Source organism: Pteropus alecto, unplaced genomic scaffold (assembly GCF_000325575.1).
Source record: "Pteropus alecto unplaced genomic scaffold, ASM32557v1 scaffold25, whole genome shotgun sequence".
NCBI lineage: Eukaryota > Metazoa > Chordata > Mammalia > Chiroptera > Pteropodidae > Pteropus > Pteropus alecto.
This window is the reverse complement of record NW_006441955.1, coordinates 14970673-14991752: the sequence shown is the minus strand read 5'-3', so window position 1 is coordinate 14991752 and position 21080 is coordinate 14970673. Positions and strand designations below refer to the sequence as shown.

The 21080-nt window shown below is 39.4% G+C and overlaps 1 protein-coding gene and 1 pseudogene across 6 annotated transcripts in view; one reads left to right on the top strand and one right to left on the bottom strand.

The window, feature by feature from the left end:
- Window positions 1-2588: 2588 nt before the first annotated feature.
- Window positions 2589-2720, top strand: LOC112486029 (annotated as a pseudogene).
- Window positions 2721-6090: 3370 nt separating this feature from the next.
- The window catches only part of AK4 (adenylate kinase 4), a 72541-nt gene continuing 57551 nt past the window's right edge, over window positions 6091-21080 (bottom strand). For all 6 annotated transcript variants that reach the window (XM_006919284.3, XM_025051982.1, XM_025051981.1 and 3 more), the window contains 3 exons: window positions 14207-14379; window positions 12482-12600; window positions 6091-11287 (listed from right to left, as the gene is read on the bottom strand). In XM_006919284.3, the coding sequence (XP_006919346.1) occupies window positions 11173-11287; window positions 12482-12600; window positions 14207-14379 (407 nt within the window). In that variant the 3' untranslated portion in view covers window positions 6091-11172. The remainder of the gene's footprint in view (window positions 11288-12481; window positions 12601-14206; window positions 14380-21080) is intronic.

Genomic DNA, 21080 nt, shown 5'->3' with positions numbered 1-21080 from the left:
TGTTTCTGTTGTTGCAGAAATTTATTTTGGACAGGGCTGCTCTAGAAATATGCTTTATGCCTCTAGGGCTCATCTCTAGATCTGTAACCAAGGCAGAGTGCTGGGTGCATTTTATTCCAAATCCTATTCTTATTATATTATGTTTCATTTCCATTCATAGATTATTCTTTCTTATTCAATTAATATACACTAAACATCTGTTGTCAGACTCTATGCTGGATATTGAAATAGGCTGAACTATCATTTTGCTAAAAAATCTTAGATGACTGGAGCAAAAAGTGATTGAAATATGAATTTACTGGATTATCCCCGCTTTCGTGGGTTTGGGAGTGGGCACTCAGGCATATTACTTAACCTTGCTATTGTATCAGCAAGGATGTGAAGAAATTGGAACCCACATTCATTGCTGGTGGGAATGTAAAATGGTGCAGCCACTTTGCACCACTTTTGCCTGTTCCTCAAAAGTTAAATAAACATAGGGTTACCATATGACCCAGTAATTTGACTCTTAGGTATATGCCTAAGAGAATTAAAACACACGTCCACATAAAAACCTGTACACAAATGTCCATGAGCAGCAGTATTCATAATAGCTAAAAAGTGACGCACTCCAAGGGTACATCAATTGATGAATGAATAAATATGTGGTACATCCATACAATAGAATATTATCTGGCCATGAAAACGAATGAAGTACTGACTCATGCTACAACATGGATGAACTTTAAAAACATTATGCTAAGTGTAAAAGCCGGTCGCAAAAGACCACTTATGATTCCCTTTATACAAAAAAATTATATTCTCAAAATGCCCAGAATAGGCAAATCTATAGACACAAAGTAGATTAGTGGTTGCCAGCGCTGGGGAGAGGGAAGAATTAAGAGATCAAAAAATAGTCAATACTTATTTAGACTTAACAAAAAATTTTCCCCAATGTAATATTTAGAAACTTTCCCATCTACAGAAAAGCTAAAAGACTACTATCCCTGGTGCCCTTCACCCACAGGGTCAGCAACTATAAACATTTTTTGTCATATTTGCTTGATCATTAAAGGTCAGCTTGGCTAAATATAAAAATCTTTGGTTCGAACTTCCTTTTCATGAAAATGTTGCTCCTTTGTTGTTTTGATTTGAATTTCGAATCACTTGGTCTTTTTGCCTACAGGCTCAGAGAAGTTTTCTTGGATATAGTAGAATGTCTTTTTTTTTTTTCTCCCCTCTTTAATCCCCCCCACCCCTACTTTCACCCCTGACCTATGGATGTTGCCATTTCCCCTTAAGAATTGGATCTCTGAAGGCGCGTCTCCTCCCACACGCTCATGGCATGCACCCAGGGCCTGGGGCCCCCAAGGCCTGGCACTCTCGGCACACTTAGGGGGCCTGGCACACCCGGGGTATGGTCCGTGGCTCCACCTGGGTAGAATGTCTTAAAGTTGACTTTTCTGAATCAATTTTCACAGCTCCACAGTGTTTCTTTTCAATATGTGGATTTAAGATTTATTCTATTTTGTAAGTTTTTATTGCATTATAGCTTTTAACATTGGTTTTGATTTATTGTTTTTTCTTTAGAGAATTCAGTTATAAGTGTGTTAGATCTTCTTTGTCTTCTATAGCTATTTATTTTTTATTTTCTTTCTGAGGCTTTTGTTTTTTCTTATTTTAATTTTCTTGGACATTTTCATTTCACTTTCCATTTCTCCTTTGTATGCCTTTAAAATCTCTTCTTCTTTGTGCATCTTGTAATTTAGTTCTAATTTTTGAGATCTTTGTGTTTTCCTTTACTTTATTTTGTGTTCAGTCAATTCTTATTTCACGTTATTGTTTTGTGCTCACTTCTCTTTTGCATTTGTAAATTTGCTTTGCGCTTTTAAAAAATATATTGTTATTGCTTGTCTAGCAATATTTGATTCATGGTAGAGTGTTGTGCTACAGTTTCTTCTGCCTCAGGGTTGGGCTTGAGTGTTTTCATCAGCTGAAAAACTCTGATTCACATTTCCTTTTGAAAATAACTTTGTATGGATATTGGCTTTCTTTTTCTGTTTATTTTCAAGTCTGGATTTTCTCAACCAGGTGTTTCTACAGATGGGGGTGAACGATTTGAGTGGCTTACTAGTTTCTTAGTTCAAGAGTGCCCTCTTCAGTTGGTACAGTGAAATGCAACTTCTTTAATTAATAACATATTTGGAGGGTGGAGGTGGAGGGTTAAGGAGAATTTAGTGTCTTCGATTTCTGTAGGAATCTTAATTCCACCAACTTCTTTATTTTTCAGTCTTCATCACCAAATCTCCAAGAGATGTCTCCTTCTTCCAAGTTCCGTAGATCTCTCCCAAAAGCTTTACTTTCTCAATTATTACACGTTTAGACCCATGTACTTTCAAGCCCCTTCCTTTTAATTCCATTTGCAAGTGTTGTAATCCAGCATGACTGTTCTCAGTATTTCTCCACTTAAGTGTGGGAGGGACTCTCTGGGACACCATCACGCTTTCCTCTTTCCAAATAATCCCTGCTTTATTCTGTACTTCCACATGGGCTCCATAGCTCGTACTACTGATCTCGGATACTTACCTACTCATTAAAATAAAACAGGAGTCTACGGCCATGCCACCCTTAACATGCCCACTCTCGTCTGATCTCGGAAACTAAGCAGGGTTGGGCCTGGTTAGTATTCGGATGGGAGACCACCTAGAAAGACCATCTAGGAAGATCGGGTGCTGTAGATGTATAAAAATAAAATAAAATAGGATTTTGCAGTATTCCATTTCTTGATTATGTAGTATGATTGTATTGTGTGGTGAGTTAATTGTGACTTTATGTGCTGTCCTTCATCTGTACGGTTTTTGGAAGATGTGTAGACTCAGTTCAGGCATTATCTTCAATGGATCCTCACTATCTAGCTTCAACTGATAAATTATAAATTTTTAGATAAGACTTTTATATGAGCACTAGATAATCAGGCTGTTTTATTGGCTTCATATAAGGGAAACCACACAGTTTTTTATAGGTAAAATATAGAAAATGGTTCATTCAGGCCTCTGAGCAATTTTAGCCTGTACCCTCTTCTCCCTGACCTTGTTGGACTGACAGAAGCCATCCACATTGTGGTAGGTAACACATATGATCAATGTGCCCAGAGTAGTTAATATATCCTGGTGGTCAGCATGTCCAAAGTAGTCTGACATGGTCAGTGCACCCAGGATTGTTGACGTATATGACATAGTCAGTGGACCCAGAGTGGTCAGTAGATGGGAGCCATTACTGTGAGGACAGTGGCTGGTCCATCCTGACTGATCTAGATATGGACCTTTCATTCGATATCCCTGATTATTCCTTGTTGGGAAACCTTATTCTTTGCTCAGCGTGTATTGTTCTAGGATGGAGGAGTGCAAGGTTGTCAAGTCCTGATGAGACATGAGATATAATTTCTCCATAGAAGGCCTTTAGGCTTGTTAAAGGGACTCGCCCTAGGATCCTGGGCAGAAAGTTGGCTACAGGACTCAGTACTGCTCAGGCCCTAGCTGCCTCCAAGTGGCAGAGCTTTCCGCCCCAACTCCTAGCAGTTCTGCCCAAGGCCAAAGGTGCCTTGATTGCAGGGCCCTTGATTGGGTCTCTCTAGGTCTTTGGGTAGTGAAAGTCAGAATGAAGAACAGATGACTAATCATGGCAGTGAGCATTGGAGCTGAAGTCTTTATTCTACCACTTATCGGGTGGGTGATCTTGTACAAATAACTTAATTTCTCTGAGCCTGAAGTTCATCATCTGTAACTGGTATACAATGCTGTCTTATGGCCTGGTGCCACAGAGTAAACCCTCAATAAATTTTAACTTAGCATTTATTCACACACACACACACACACACACACACACACACACACACACACACACACATACGAACACACACATATATGTACACACACAGATGTATATAAAACACACATATAGTTTAGGTAGGTTTATCCAAGTATGGATGTGGTTTTTATTTAATTACTAGATGCTTACACATTAACTGGCTGAAATGAATATGCAAAAAATCTCCCTTGGTTGAACTCTAGGGTAAAAAACTCAAGTGATTTATATGAATAGGAGGTATTCTCTGATAAAGAGGAATTCTACATAACTATGCATTTTTATTGTCAAAGTTTAAAAATCCTCCCCTTCATACTTTTTCCCTTACATATCCTACCTCCTCACTTCATAGATATCTAGCCATGAAGATCCTCATTCCTATCTCCTGTGTCTCTAGCCCAGAAGTCCCACATTGGCTCAAACGAATATGCTGTTTGGCTTCTGCAAAAATTTAAATTGCAAACCTTTAAATGTAATATTTCAAATAAGAACAGGTTTCTGGTTTCTCTTAACAAACTGAATGACTGGGCAGCACTGGGCAGCATTCCTAAGGTGGTAATAAATGATCCAGAGCTCGGGAAGAGCAGTGCAGTCCAGTTCCTCATGGCCCCTGCCCCTCCCTACTGCCTCACACTCACCATTTCAATCATTTTTATTCTTGACTTCTCCCCCAGAAGTATTTAACTCCTTAGTACTGTTCCAACCATCCCTTTTTGTTGAACTCTATCATCACATCTTAGTCCAGACCTGTGCAGATCTGATGAATCGCTTTCTGGCATAGAATCTGTTCTGCTTACTGTGAACACAGTTAAGACCAGGTCTATAAAATTTCCCAACACAATCTTCTCTCTCCAGTCCTGCCTCACACCACTCTGGCCACCATCTGGCATACACATACCATTCTATCTGCTTGGGTTCCCTCTTTCTTGCATCAGTCAGCTCAGTTAGCTCTTTCTTCATCTCTACTTAGACAAAAGAATCACTCCCTCTGTATTCTCTCAAGTACAACCCAATGATTAATTCTAGCATTTATGTAGTTATGTAACCCTGTCCATCCCCTCCAGGAGACTGTGAGGAATTTAAGGGTAAAAACCAGGTCTTACTCATTTTTCCATCCCCAGAGGCTAAAAGTGCTTGATAAAAGAATCAAAATCATAACTGGATGACAGGATGTATTAGCCCATTTCTATCAGTGAGCTTAGGCTAAATTATGCTGTGCTACCAAACTACCCAAACCTCAGTGGCTTATAAAAGCAAAGGTTTATATTTTTATGCACACTAACATGAACTGGCTGTATCCCTGCTCCACATTTTCACTTTAGGCTCCAAGTTGAAAGAAAAGATCCATGAGACCGCCAGTCTCATTGCAAAGGGAAAGATTCGTGCACATGCTCTGGCTACTAAGTCTTCTGCTCTGAAGTGGCAGACTTCATTTATTCTCACATTCCATGAGCTAAAGCAAATCACACACCTCAGCATGAAGCCAATGGGGCAGAGATGTAAAGTCCTCCCAAAAGGCTTAAACTTTAAAACCATGGCCTGAAGTTTAATACAATTTACCACACTGCCATCATATCCAGTTCACCTTTCTAGGGGCGTGGAAACCTAAAGAACATGTTTCTCAGGCTCCTATGTCAGCTGGTTTCTGGCTGGATTCAGCTAATGGGAAGCCTGCACAGGACATAGAAGAGCTTGAAGTTGGAAAAAGCAGGGCATTTGCTCCCATGTTGCAGAGGACTTCTGCACAGGCTGTAGTTTTTTCATGGCTCCAACTCTCACCACACAAGCCTGCTGGGGTTTCTACTTCTGCTGAGTAGTCCTGGATGCTATAACTTTAGAGTCACATACTCTGACGCAGCCTCCTAATCTGTAGGATGTGATCTGCATAGGATGTGATGATGTGATATGCTCACATCATCCAGTTGTTTCACAAATAAAACTGAAGAATGTCCATGAAAATATGTGAAGAATAAAGTACTGGACAAATAAGGTGCTTGAGGGTATACAAAGTGAGACAACATGGTATAGTAGAAAAGGAGACTGGGGACCAGAACTCTCGGCTTCAGGATCTTGCTCTGCCACCAAATGTCATCCTAGCCAGGCAACACCATGTTCTCTATTTTCCCCATCTGCATATTGGAGATAATATTGTTGACAGTGGTTGCAAAGTGGCACGAATGAGAATATCTGTGAAGATGTATATCGTCAAGTGTAAAAAGCTCTACAAATGTTAAATGAATTCACTAGTTATAAGCAGAAAAAAATCTTTATTTCTATCAAATTAAAAAGTACGAATAATCTTCAAGCAAGATCATCAAAATAATCAATAACACAATTAACAGTTAGGAGAGCATTTACAGTTTAGGCTTAGATACTTTGAATTAATAAGCACATACACCCAAATCAAGAGGGCCGACAACTTTCACACTGAGGAAAACCACTGACTCATCGTAAACACACGACTTCTGGGAAAGCAGAGCTGACATTTCACAGGACAGTAAACCGGACAAGTTGTCATTAGGTTAGAGAACTGATTTGAGCTTGAGAGAAATCACAGTGAAATGCCATTATAACTCAACAATTTCCCCAGAGATCTGTTCATCTCAAAAAACAAGAATATATAAAAATCAGTAGTACAAATTCTCATAAAACTAGAAAAGCCCTCTACGCCCTGGCATCTTGGAGCTTATATAAAGACTAATTTTTTGTTTTTCTTTCCTTTACTCTTCTCTAAATTAAATGCAAATCAGTTTTGTTGTTGCTGTTGCTTAGTATGTTTTTGACTTTATAGCCAAAGCCTTAAAGTGAAGAAAGGTTTAATGAAATGGAGTTTGACACACACTAACCCCAGGGAAAATCTTCTATGTGCACTGCTCCTCTGAAAAGTTTTAAGACAGGAAACCTGTTATTTCAAGAATGACAACAGTGTCATTCTTGGAATAGCCTAATTATCACCAAGGAAAGAAGGCATATCCATGCCATCCACACAAGAGCTTTCTCCCTTTTTGGGAAAGTTTTACCATCTTTCTCTATCTCTTTTTCTCTTTCTTACACACACACTAGTCAAATTGGGGAATTCCCTGAAGCATACGGGTAATGGCATTTATTTTGGCAAGAACGGTGCAATTTGTTAAAAGAAAGATAAGATATGGCATTTATAAACAATTGTAATTATAACATGTCTCAACAGATGCAGGAAGCAGATTTTTCTTCATAGCTGAAATATGGCTTCGTGGTTTCCTGACATCTGGGTCTTGCACACTTCTCATCTGGAAACCAGACTGGGTCAGTTATATACAAAAAGGATGATAACTGACCACATGACCAGACCACATTTCCACATTAAAAGAAGTCTCCACTACTGAGTTCTTCTTTTGAGACAACAAACGGACAAGGGAGTTACTAAAACTGTAGGGGAAGAGAGAGAAAGCAATTCATACTGTGAATACGACTTTTTCTTATGAATTGTCTCTCTGGCAGAATTAACTGCAGCAAGGAAAACATCCTGTCTGTTAAATGAAAGGTAATAAAAGATATTCATCAGGTAGATATGGCTGCCTCCCCAAATCCTGTAACCCAGCAGAGTACAGATGAGACATAGCCCTCTGTATATCCAGTGTGCAACTACCACCAGGACCCACTGAGTGTCCATTTCCTCTCTCAGTATCAGAGTGCCAAAAGCAAAGATTCCAGGTGAGAGCAAATACATTGTTTTACCTATTCACAAGAATGGAGAGCTCAAACTAAAGGAAGGTACCAAAAATGTCCTTTTGAATTTCCTGATTAATCTCTATGGGTACGTGAAAACACAAGGTTACATGAACAGAATTATTTCCATTTTGAAACACAAGGAAACAAGAGAATTGAAATATCTATTACCTAGAGTAACTGTTGAAGATTCAAATAGGCAATGCATACAATGCACTTAGCACGAAGTATCACTAAACAGTTACTAAGAATGTCTTTACTGTAACACATTTGGAAATTTGTGATTTTTATGATTTGAGCAACGATCCTCTAACAGGCTGGTAAACTGTTTAGACAAACAGCTAAAGTCAAATATTGAACTCAGATTCCAGTGAACATTTTATAAAAGCCCTATTCATGAGTTTGCATAGGCATCTTTTCCATCTAACGTTATCACATCTCAACAACATTTTAAGTGTCAGGAAAAGCCACAACAGCACCTCTCTCACCCATGGCAATTCTTACCTTTTCCCTTTCCTACCAAAGAGTGGGGCAAAGCTGGGTGAAGCTAGAGCTCATCTGAGCATGGCTGCTGGAGGGTGATGGGAGTGACCCTGGGAAAGTAGGAATAAGGAAGAGGAGGGGAGGGGAGGGGAGGGGAGGGAAGACAAGAAGCCAGTCCTCCCTGGTTCTGCCAGAATTGTGCATGACAAGCGGTGCCACATCAGACGGCGGGCAAAGGCATGCATTTGGCACTAAGAATCATGTTAATGTGTAATGTAATGCAGGGAGATAGCTACCCTACATTAGGTGCTCAGTCACCATTGGTTCATCCGCCAGTACTTTAAGAAGGATCAGTTTATTGTCAGGTGAGAGCAAGGGAGTGATTTGTTCTGATCTCAGGAAAGAAAAGTAAGTACTATCTGGATAGCTCCCAGAAGCCCAGATATAAGTGTGAGCACCATGGCTGAGGGTGGCTCAAGGGTAAAAGGTCCCATCAGGGGCACAAAAACAAGGATACCAAAGGGCAGGTGAGGAACATGAGCTTGCCTCCTCCAGAGATTAGCCTGGACCCAAGCCGTCCTACTATGACAGCCTTTCACTTTATTTATAAACGAGTAGTAGTTACAGAGGAGGATCAAGGGCTCAGACTTTCCTCTAGCAGCTTCTTTTACTTAAGCAAAGAGGAAAAAAGAACAGTCTCACACAAAGCTGAATGTCACCATAGGAAAATCTGCTATTTTTGATGTGAGGCCACTTGTAAAAATAAGCAAAACCAAGCAGGCTCACAGCCTGGGTTGCCTGGGACAGGACACAGGTAGTTAACATCCAGGAGCAAACTCAGGCTGCAGAGTCAGGAAAACCTGGGTGTGAGTCTTGGCTACACTGTTTATTGGTAGCAGAAGCCTGGGCAAGACGCTTCCCATCTCTGACCTTGCCGTCTTTCTTCATAAACATGGGATCACAGGATGCTTGAAAGATGAAATGAGATGTCTGTAGCAGTCCTAAAACCACACATATCTTTCAGTAGGCCTTCGATAAGTGGGACCTATTTTTATGTTTGCCTTAGTGTTAAAGGGTACTAAACACAGCAACATTTTCAAATTCTAAGTGGGATGCCTGTCAGGATAATAGAAAGCAAAATGAATTCAGAGTTGGTAGAATCAAAGATTACGAGGACTGGTTAGGCAGGCGTCTTAGAGACCATCCAAACTACTCTTTCTGTGCAACAGTGAAGAAACTGCATGTGTGGCAATAGAAGAAAAACCAAGAAAAGCTATCACTTGAATTTTACTTTTGTCAAAATACTTTCAAGGAAACTTTAATTTTTTATAAAAATTATTAAAGGAAAAGTTAGAGTTTGTTGAAGAAAATCAGAAATAGATTCTTTAAACATGAAACAAGCAACATCTTTCAAAGACCACAGAGAAGGTGTTTATCCTTTATCAGTGTCACCTAGCAAAGGCCCCTCAGTTTCTGGGCAATCTCAGAAACAGCAAACATTGTTGAGACATATTGAGTGACCCTGATGTTGGCTGAAATAGTCTTTTTTGCTGGAAGGGAGAAGGGAGGGAAGGATGGAGAAGTAGAGTATGGAATCAAGGGTCAAGCCATTTCCCATTTCTTATACCTCTCCCCCAAACCACAAAGGCAATGGTTACACTGAAGTCACTCCCAGGAATAGTAAAGAATCCTCCCTGGGGATAATCATGATGCATGAAGAGGGAAATTTATTTTTAAGGCAACAGGAATAAATTTCGTTATCTTTCCCAGAGGAGAGCAGGAATTTTACAAAGTGGCCACCAAGTCTAGAAACCGAGCAAATCCTTAATAAATGGTTTATTGATATTACATTATAATGAATCACAAAATAATACTACCTATATTTCTAGACTTAATGGCCACCCTATAGAAAGAATCTTTGGAATAGAAAAAAAAAATTAGATTTTTGTTTTCTCATCATTGTAAAGCTGTCATACTTAGTCTAGGCACAGTTAGTGCAACATGTATCCTCAACCCCACAGGCTCCATTCCCTTTACCAACTACTTATAACATGCCTGGGTCACTCACAGGAGAAAAATACTGTCAGCATCAACATTTAGCAGCATTTTCAAAATACATTTTTGTCTTGAATATCAAAAAGCTAAACTGTTCTTTCAGTCCGGTAATTCCATATGGTCTTATTACATCTATACATAAGATATTACCTTTTAAGACTTATGTAGGTGAATATTTCATTTTTTTTTTCTTTTTTCTTTTTTTTTTTTGAGGATTTCCAAAAGACTCTGGGGATTTTATTTTTCTACAATGAAAGAAAGGAGCGGTGCCCACCCATGAGAGTCAGACTAGTTTACGTAGACCCTCCACATCCGTTCCTGGTACATGAAGTGATCTGATATCGTCTCCTAGCTCTCAGCTCTTGGAAGGGAATTTCAGAGGGACAAAAGCAATTACCTAATAGCCTAGAGAGGGAGAAAACAGGTGTAAAAAAATAGTCTAATAAAAATAGCAGAAGCTGAATCCGTTCATTCTAGGATGTCTGAAAAGGAGAAATTCTATGCAGCGGGGATGCAGAAAAAAAGGTGTTTCACCCCTAACAGAAAAAAAAATTGTGGATACAGTCACTCGAAGTCAGAGAAGCAACCACTAAGAGCAACTGGCTTCAATTCTGTTGTCACCAGGGGGATGCATACCAGAGAACGGGAGACAAAGGGTGGGCTACAGCCCTTGGCACTCTCAGGCCTACTGGTGCTATGGTTCAACAGTCTTTAGGACATGGAGAGTATCAGAGGCCACCACCATCAAGTGTAAAAAAGCTACTATGGCAACAGCACGACTGTCAAAATTCAGCGAGAGCTTGGGTTACACACCATTTGAAATCCAGCCTGTACTTGCTTTCTTGTGAAGGGCTTGCTTGAGACATAGACAGAGACATCTTCGATGCGTGCAGGCAACCCTTCTTTTGAGGCAGAGAAGAGCCTCTTCATTAACACTTTCTATCATTAGTTTTCATCAGTTTACCATTTAAACTAGAAAAGATGCTGCAAGCTACCTCGGCTAGTTTCTAATTGGGACATGGCACCAATACTAAACATACAATTGAAAAAATCACATCTTCTTAGTTCTTCCACTGGGAGGGCTCAGTATGCTTCTTTGGATTGAATAGGTGCGATCTTGTTCGAGAAAAGCGTGTAAACATAGGGCCAGATTTTGTTAGTTTCCGTTCCAGAAAATTGGTGGAGGACTCCTCGGCTCCTGGAAAAAAAAAACAAAAAACAAAAAAAAACAGTCCAATGCAAAAAAGCATTTTACATTTCCTTTTGACATAATGTTAAGGCAGATGAAGATCCTGCGTATAAGGCAAGCATGATCTCATGGTCTGTATCACACAACACTAAGTGCCAAACAGCCCCTTCAAATGTATCAACACTCCCCACTGGGTATATCTAAATAAAGCCATAGTTTTTGCAATTCTGGCATGCTTGTCATGATGACACCTTTTCTTCTCAACTTTACAGTGTATCAAAGAACAACATTATTCTTTGGGGACAATCCCAAACCTGCCACTACACACTTTTGAAAAACAAATCATTCACAAAATTTGGAACTCTAAAACTCTTATTACTTATGATGATCACGAAATACAGGATGAATCACAATTATATGTACAGGAACCTCTGACCTAAAGGCTTGCTGAATTATTTGGGGGCTACAAGGTCAGAAAATGGATTATAGCAGAGGTTGCAAACTGCTGTTCTGAGTGCAGGTTTTGTTTGGTTTGCATGCTTCTAAAAATTTTGTAATTTGTTGCCAATATAAAAACTGAGATTTTTTTCCACACAGAGAGCCAGATTTCTGCTTCTCTTGAAAAACAGATCACAGGTCACATTGAGCCTCAGTGCCCCTGTGGTGATAATTAGCTGGAGCAGCATAGGAGCTGTCCAATTCAACAGTCACTCAAGTGCCCAGCTTGACACACCCCACATCAGGTTTAACACTCATTTGCAATATCTCCCTGGCCCTTGCAGCCATTTGAATGTGCAATCTTCAGCTTATAGTTTTAGCTTTTCTTCTGTTAAACACCCTCTTGACATATCTAGGCCAAAAAGTCCCTTCTAAACTATCTAAATAAGACATGCGGGGGTGTCAAAATGTAAATTATTATCTCAGCCACTTGAAAAGCAAAATGGAAATAAGTCTAGGCACAATTTACAACCAAACAGACAGAGATGATAAAGTTTCAGAGCTTAAGAGAGTCTTAGCATAAAGTGCTGGGCGTTATCTCCCAAAACAATTCAAGCATTTCATCCCACTTCTGGGGAGGCCTCGGGCCTGTAAAGCTTATCTTAGCTGAAAGAATCACTACCCCATCTCAGCCCAAGGCCCTTCCCACTAGGTTCCACTCCTTTCTTATTGGCCATCTGCCATGAAATGCTGATACACACTCACTTGTACAGTTCAATGACCGGCTTTGCCACATCCTTGTACTGTCTTAGCCTGGCAGCAACTGCTTCAGGTTTATCATCCTCCTGCTGGACTAACGGTTCACCAGTGATGTCATCGACCCCCTGCAAATACCAGAGAAACCAAATGGGCGACAGCTGGGCCATTCCATAGGTAAAAACTTTCCAGTGCAAAACTATGTATTCATTTTGATTCCTGCTACATGATGAGTTAGGCCTGGTGACAATAGTAATGGTGAAGATACTTAAAGAAATGGCACTCTTAATAGCATGTCAATCTTATTTCATGAAAGCAGACATTAAACCTTTATTAACCTCTCGGGTTTTTCCAAACTTGTTGCAGGGCTATTGATAAGTGGTATCTTCAATTCACAGTTTAAATTTCCATGCAGAACCCCCCCACTCCGCCGAAAAGCAACCTTTAGACAATGTCACACTGGTCCTCTAAATATTCCTAAAACTGAACTGCTTTCTAAAGCCTGAGTTATTAACACAGAAAATAAAAGTCTCAAAAACCCAACTGGTTTACTTAGGAAAAACACTAATCTAGAAGAAAATATTTCAATACTGCCTCTGTCTATTTCTAAATTCTATCATGTAGCTTTTCTGAAATTGATCTTACTCAGGTTGTTTTACTAAATCAAATGATGACTTATCTAAAGGTGGATTAAAATAGGCATGAATCATATACACAGGATAATCAGGAACAAACATTCTGAGCACTGAAAAAGATTCATTAAAAAAAAAAAATCTGATTTTAGATGTATCTTACTTAACCTCCTCAGGAACCATACTTACAAACAGCAAATTGGACACAGCAGAATTCTGCCTGCCATGTCCATGGCTATTACCCTGACACAAGAGAGATGAAGATGGGAGAGGCTGGACATCATCCACCCCCTTCCTTTATTTCACTTGTGGCTGCAAAGCTCAGAAGTTTTTTCCAGGACGTCAGAGTTCCAGCAAATACAACTGCTTTGAGAAAGAGCAGATGAGGGTTGGGCGACAGCGTCATCCTTCTGGGGGAGCTGGGCCATAGAAGCTGGTTGAGTTGGCCCTTTTACTGCTGTCTTTGGAAGCAGCAATATAATTGCAGGTGTTCCTTTAAGAGAACCCAGTCTTTGGAAGGCAAGTAGGCAGGTCAGTGTTAAAGCTTCTCAAATTTTATGAGAATCTTTGCAAAAGCAGGTCTAGGCAGAGCCAAAATGTGAATGAGGCATTAGTGCTGGACTTCAGTGCATATTCAGAGCCCTCCTTTCCTCCCAGTCATTTTTTTTCCTATAGTAGCTTTTTGGAATGGAAAGGAGAAGAGACCTAATAAAGGAATTTCGGGACTACTTACATTTTTTAAAAAAAGGCTTCGAAAGGAGACCAGTGCTCAGCCAAAATGAATAAGACATTGAAACTTTACTGAACCTATAGCACCCAGGAGCTAGGAAGGCATCCCTCATGTTCATTGCTAGGTTTGCTTTTTTAAAAGAATATTAATATTCCATATAAATAATAAAGATGAAAGTACCATTTTTCTCAAATCCCAACTAGCAATCAATGTTTATAAACTTTGCATTCCTTGTGAATGAAAATTTTAAATATTTGTTGGCTATATATATTTGTTCTTTTTGAACAGTGTCTTCACATCTTTTTCCTACTTTTCAGCTGAAATGTTTTGCTCTTTCTTGTCAGTTTGTGAAGGTACTTTGTATATTCTTACATGTACATGAGGTGGATTGAAGTCCAAGTTATACACCCTCCCACTAGGAGGGTGGATCCAACGCCGGCTGAGACGATCTTTGAGTGTTTCGAACGGAATGTTCAAAGTGATCACTAGATCCAGGTCACAGATTCTGTCCAGGGCTTCAGCCTGAACTAATGTCCTAGGGAAACCTAAATGCCAAAACAAAACACAAGACATTTCTCAATTCCAATTAGATGCTGAAATATTATCTACCTCCAGAATTTAATATTTGAAGAAAATTTGCTACTTTATAATGTGGTTCCAGCATTTGGAATACCCAAAGGTTAAGGAATTGCATGATAAAAGAATAAAGTGCATGAAACGAAAAGTCAGTAGACTGTTCCTAGCTCCAGTCTTGGCTCTGCTCTTAACTTTACCTGTGTGACCTTAGGGAAGTCATGGCACCTCCATTTCCTCTTCTGTTAAAGAAGCAAAGGGTCAAAATTATATTTGTGTCTTTTTTACTCTAAAAGTTTATTATTCTTAGGTTACCACAGAAAAAAATTATATATGTATATAATTATGAGAGTCAAAATCAATTAAAGTAGGATCCTTCACTCAGGCTTCATCTGAGCCTGTACCCTGAGGTGGATAAAAGTCCAATCTCAAAGAGCACTGGTGCTTTTAAACCTGTTTGGATACTGCAAAAGTCATAAATTCAGCCTGGTTTTCTAAATGTGGGAAAATAAACAGCAAAATTGAAAGTTTTATTCATGGGCATCTCTTCTTCCTTTTTTAAAGTATAAACTCTAGGTGGCTTCAGGAGTTAGGGTGACTCCAAATTAAATTTTTCCCCCAGGGATTGACCTGCTTTAAATGTATCTCTAGGTTTGGCTGAGGTAGGACCACACGGTAGTGTATTTTTCCTCACTAGATCACTTCAGGTTGTCTGCTCTGCTGAAAACCTTACTGTATCTAATATTACCTTTTAAAAATATCTTTTAAATCTTAGGTAAAAGAGTCAGGTGAATGGAGACCTAGATGGAAAGTATAATAGGAAGTGCAACATTCAGAAAAAGAACTTTTAAATCACTTTAGATAAGGACACTAGCCTATCTCCACCCTTTTGTCATTGAAGTATCAAGATGACAATGTAAAGATGGGTCTTCAGAGACCTAAAACACTCAACATTTTCCTCTCACAGGAAGTCAATTGCTCAACCATAAATGAACATGAATGTACTGCACTCTATGTTGAAATCCCAACGTGGTATAAATGGCAAGTTGATTTCAGAGTGCTTATTGAATTACATGTGACAAAATTCACCTAAAGGTCATCTCTATGCTTCGGGTACCAACAACTGCTGAAAACTCTTCTCTAATATATCCTTCAAAGCCTTTCTTATTATTGCCTGTCCATGAGGCCAGGACCCTCTCACCAAAGCCCATCCCTCCCAGGGTCCTCATGTATCACTTTTTCCATAAAGCAACAGGCCCCTCTTGCCCAGGACTCTGGGCTAAGTCATGGATGAGATTCCTGATTTTCCTGGGTCATGAATGTTTCCCAGTTGCAACTCAACTCACCCGTTTCTACAATTTCACTCTTAAGCTACCCATAATACCATTTTCCTATCTACATTTCCCTAATTTATTCTTCTTTTACTATCAAATAACATAAAGCCCAAAGATGACATTGGCCACATCAGCTTGCTTTCAGTATTACTCTCTAGAGGCTCTACTAGCTCCTTTCTACCTTTGAATGTGTCCAGGATACCTCTGCCTCAGGGCCTTTGCACTTGCTGTCCTCTGCCCAGAATGTTCTTCCTGCAGATATCTGAATATCTGACTATTATGTGGGGTATGTGCATAAATGTAACTTCTTGGACTAGTATATTTTAAAATAGCTCTATTCCCCTCTCATTTTCTATCTTATTATTCTTTTTATTTTCTATTTATTACTATAAAAAATTTCTTAGTATTTACTTTCTATCTCTACCTCACTCTCTGATAAAAGAGATTCTGTCTTGACCACTGCTATTTACTTTTTTAACTCCTAAAAAACTGACAGAGATAAACGATTTAGAATATGGCCTTATTTCCAAAGTTTATGCCCCGATGAACATGCAAGTTCAATCAAAAGTTGCAAGTCCATCAGAAATTATCCATTCACTATATTTTACAAAATTCAACATGTGGTCTGCAGTCCAGAACGAGTCTGAGCTGTATTAAGTACAGAAACAAGAAAAAGCATTTAGGAATTTTATAGCAATCCTACAGAGTAATTTTAAGTCTGTTGAATATAAAATTTGGATTTGAATGTCTTTTTGCCCCTTTAATTTTTCTAGTAATTTGTATTTTATTGTATTTGACAAGAGGATTGTTCTGCAATAGATTAGGGAAAAAATAAGACTGGACTTTCACTACAGATAGTTTGTTCTAGGCTTCCCTTCGAGCTTATTTTCTAATTTCTCCAATAAGAGAAACTACCCATGGCCCCAGTATCTAACTTTTGATGTGTATTACAGAAGGGACATCAATTAAGTTGCATCTGTTTCCAAAAGGACACAAAAAGAGAGAACCAAACCTGGGGCACGTATCAACTCTATTCTCACGGGAAAGACAGAACAAGTTCAAACAGAGGTGGGAAAAGGCTTATCTTGCAGGTTACAACTCATTTCACTGGCTATCACATGCCTAACCCAAGGTATACACGTTCCCAATAGGCAAAAGGGTTATTCCAGTGTTACAGATAAAATCAGAAGAACTGCTTCACATTCTCATAGCTGTCTTCTTATGATCCATTTGCACTCAGGCTGGTTTCAACAGAAAAACTCAATGCAGAAATTGGTATTTCTGATCTTGCAGTCCAGGCTCTTGTGCCAACAAGCACTCAGCCATCTTTCCTCCCACACTGACTCTGGCTAAGCATCCTCTTCACATAAAGGCACCCAAATGTTGGAAAATTATGCTGGAAAGTATGCTCATGGTGATTTTCTTTTGCAATAAAAAGATGGGTGATCTCTTTTTACTCTTCTACAGTTTCTAATTTTTTCTAATTGAACATATAGTATTTTCAGAATGGCAAAAAAATGCCTTAAATAATCACTGACTACTAGATTTTTTTCAGATCTCAACAGAATTTCTATTAGATCAGGTTACGACTACTTGACATTTGGGGGAGTGAAAGGTCAAATTGTATTTGCCTGAGATCAAGCACGCCATAGAAAATTTGGCCTTAGCCTTGGAAGCCGGCAATTCCCGGCACATAGCTGGCAAACATTGAAGTGTAACACTAGGATAGTCATCTTCTAGTTTTCCATTCAGTGACCATACTTATTTGACCAGCTTGCCTTATTTTAAAATCCCAATTTAATTCTACGAAATTATATGACTCTTTTAAGCTCTGCAAACTCAATATGTAACGTTCTATTATGGAATGGCTTGATTGCTTTAATAACAATTTATTAAGCAACTTTTCATTATTAAGTTCAAAACCAAACTGAATATTAGAATTGGGGCTTTATAGCACCTGGTGCATTCTTGAGCCCCAAATATATGATAGCTACCAGGTAGATAACAAGGTGACCAAGGAACAAGAGTTGGACCTGTGTGTGATCCCTCAGGGCTCAATTCAGTCTATGCCTTCATAGATTGGGGGGCGGGAAAAAGTCTCAGAAGAGTCCAGACAAAGCCATGCCTCCTTTATCTTTCTAATCAAATACCTTTTGAATACTACACACAACCTCAACTAGATTCTTTCCTCTGCCTTCCTTCCCCCAATAGCTCACCATAGACCAAACTGGGGATGCTAGAGAGAGAACCTTAGGAACAAGCCTGGGCACCATGCTAAGTCCATTAGCTAACACTAGCCTAACCTCCCCTACGCTGTGCACCAGAGTTTGGCCTAGATAAGCTTCCTGAGATGGGAATTTAAGCTGTGTCTCACTCCCCTTGCTATCCTCAGGTACTGTGCCTGGCACGTTCTACACTGAAATCCTAGCAAATAGAAGAGGTATACTTCCCACAAAAAGGCACTCTCCCACTAATTGCCAGGTCCTGCCTTTCCCTGTAAAACCCACTCTTCACTAAAGCTTCAAGAGGACAACTGGAATTAGAGAGATGGCTGCAGCCAAAATAAGCCCAAGATCAATCTCTATGCACAACCCCCAAAACCCCTTTCAAAAATAGCCATTTTCTGAAGCAGTAGCTTCCAAAGTGACCCTCACTGGAGCACAGAAGATAATAGAATTTCTATTTATTTTTTGCTCATTCCTGTTAAGCTTCTATTTGAAAGCACATTTTAACGTATATATTAATAAAATTGTATACACACATGATTTATACATAACTATCTATAGAACGAAGATGAAAACTAAACATTTTTACTGGTAAGCATGCACAAAGAGTTTTAGAGATCACATTGCTAAAGACCTGAGTTCTCAGTTACAGTCTCTGGCCTTATTTTCTAGCATCACTAGTCACTATTCTGACAAGAAAACGCTGTTCTTTATCCTTCGGATAGAGGTTGACAGCTGAAAAAAGTAGGAAAGAATAGAGAGTTCTAAAAGAAAATATAACAGTTTCTCCAACAAATAAAAGCTCAAATCTTATTGGCTAATGTTTCCTTATTTGATAAAGCTACAAGCCAGTCTTCTCAGCTTCCCAACTGTTTCTGAATTTGGGGGCCCTCTGGAGGAATGGGTGGAAAATGCAACTGTGTACAAAATAAACTGAACTCAGAACAGATTTCGAAAACATATTGGGTAGTGCCCATCTACTAGGCTCTCACATTCAGACCTAATAACCACAGAGAACAATTAATTCTGGTGACTTAGAGGTCTTATCATATTCTCCTACCCTCAAAGTAGGTTAAAGTTGAAAGAACCATGGAAAATACAGAAGTCTATGAATAAAGTTAAAATGGAATTTAGTTTTAAGATATTTATATTGTTGGAGTGCAACCATTTCAATAGTTTAGAAGTACCAACAGCAGAAATCAGTCATTCCACAACTTCAAGGGTTCCCCATCTGATAGGGCACATCAAAATTACCAGGGAAAAGATAAAGGGGGAAAAAGGTTATAGGTACCAAATTTCATCTCAGGCTTCCTAGAATGGAACATTTAGGCACAGGATCAGGACTTGGATATTTTAGAAAAAGCTATGCAGGTCATTCTAATATTTCCCAATTGATTAAGAACCACCAAACTTAGTGACAGCAATAGTGGATATGCAATATTAAATACTTGTTATGTGCCCATTTGAGGGGTAAGTTTCAAAACACTTCTAAGCAGGTACAAACCACTTTGAAGAACGAGTCTCATTATCTCTGTTCATAGGAGGAGAACTGAGAAGGGAGGTCCCAAACAGAGGCCAATCTTCCAGATTCACTAAGCCCCTAATTCAAGTCACCTGTCTATACTAGGATCTCACTTCTAAAGAAAGTGTGGCAGGGGAGAAAGTACGGTGTATTAGTGAGAACAGTGAAGCAGAAGTCAAAGACCTGGGGACTAGATGTGGTTTCAAAAGTGAAGGGAACCGCCCGGAAGCCAGACACTCAGGACTCAGGACTATAACCTGTGAATTATGGGCACAAGCTTTGGAGTCAGACACACCTGGATTTCAATCCAGCTCAATCTGGCCATCGCTGTGAGAACTTCTGTAAATTTTGTCATCTCTTTGTCCTTAGTTTTATCAGATATAAAACAAGGTGCATTCATTTGCTAGCACTACCATAGCAAAACAACCACGGTACCGGTGGCTTATACGACAGAAATTTACTTTCTCGTAGTCCTGGAAGCAAGAAGTCTGAGATCAAGGTGTCAGCAGGGTTAGCTTCTTCTGAGGCTTTTCTCCTCTTTGCCTTGCAGATAGCCATCTTCTCTGTGTCTTTCCTCTGTTTGTATCCATATTTCTTCTTCTTATAAGGACACCAGTCATATTAAATACAGACTCACTCTAATGAGTTCTTTTTAACTTAATTACCTCTTTATTACCTCTTTAATTAACTTAATTACATCTATCCAAATGTAGTCACATTCTGAGGTCCTGGGAGTTAGAACTCCAACACATGAATTTGGAGGAAATTCAACTCAGCTCACAACAAAGGGTAATGCTCACTGCAGAGGGCAGGTGATTAAGAGGCAGGCCCTACACAACGTTTAAGTTAGGCACATAGTGAGTGCTCAATAAATGGCTGTGGCTGCTCTGGGGTTCAGCTGGCGTCCCAATTCAATCAAAAGGAGTTGGAAGGAAAGGTCCCCAATCCACCAACTCACCCATATTTAATTCCTTTTCTGAGATTTTCTAAGAATTTTGGGGGTCGCTGGTGCTGTGTGCTGTGCTCTCTGCCACGATCACAGCTCAGCGCTTCCAGTCACACAGACTCCGTATTCTGGTCCTCAAAAGAGAGCTTAACACAGCTTAGAACCCAGGGACAGCACAGTTGCTACTACCATTTCATTTTTAAACAGTAAAGCTCCTTAAATCTGCTTTCCTGATCCAGTTTAATATCTTACCATGATAAGCTTTAATTTGAGTTAAAGTTAAACAGACTAATAAATTAGCACAGACTTAAGCTGCTGATAGTACAAACAGCACCTTGAGGCAGCAATGAGACACAACTTGAAAGGAACTAATCCACATGCAGGCAGCGTTAACGGTAACACAGAATCCAAGTCCAGAGAGGTAACACTGTGCAGTCTTTTCTACTAGTGACACCACTTTTCTAGAAGCATTCACGCAGACAAGGCAGCTTTGCTTGGGAGAAGCTGAACTAGCTTGCTTCCAAGTCTACAGTTCAACAATAATTTAGCAAACAGCCTTATGCTTCACATATATTGTAGTCTATTTGCAAATCATTTATATAAATTTACTTATCTCTTATTCTTCACTTTATCCTTATGAAGTGGA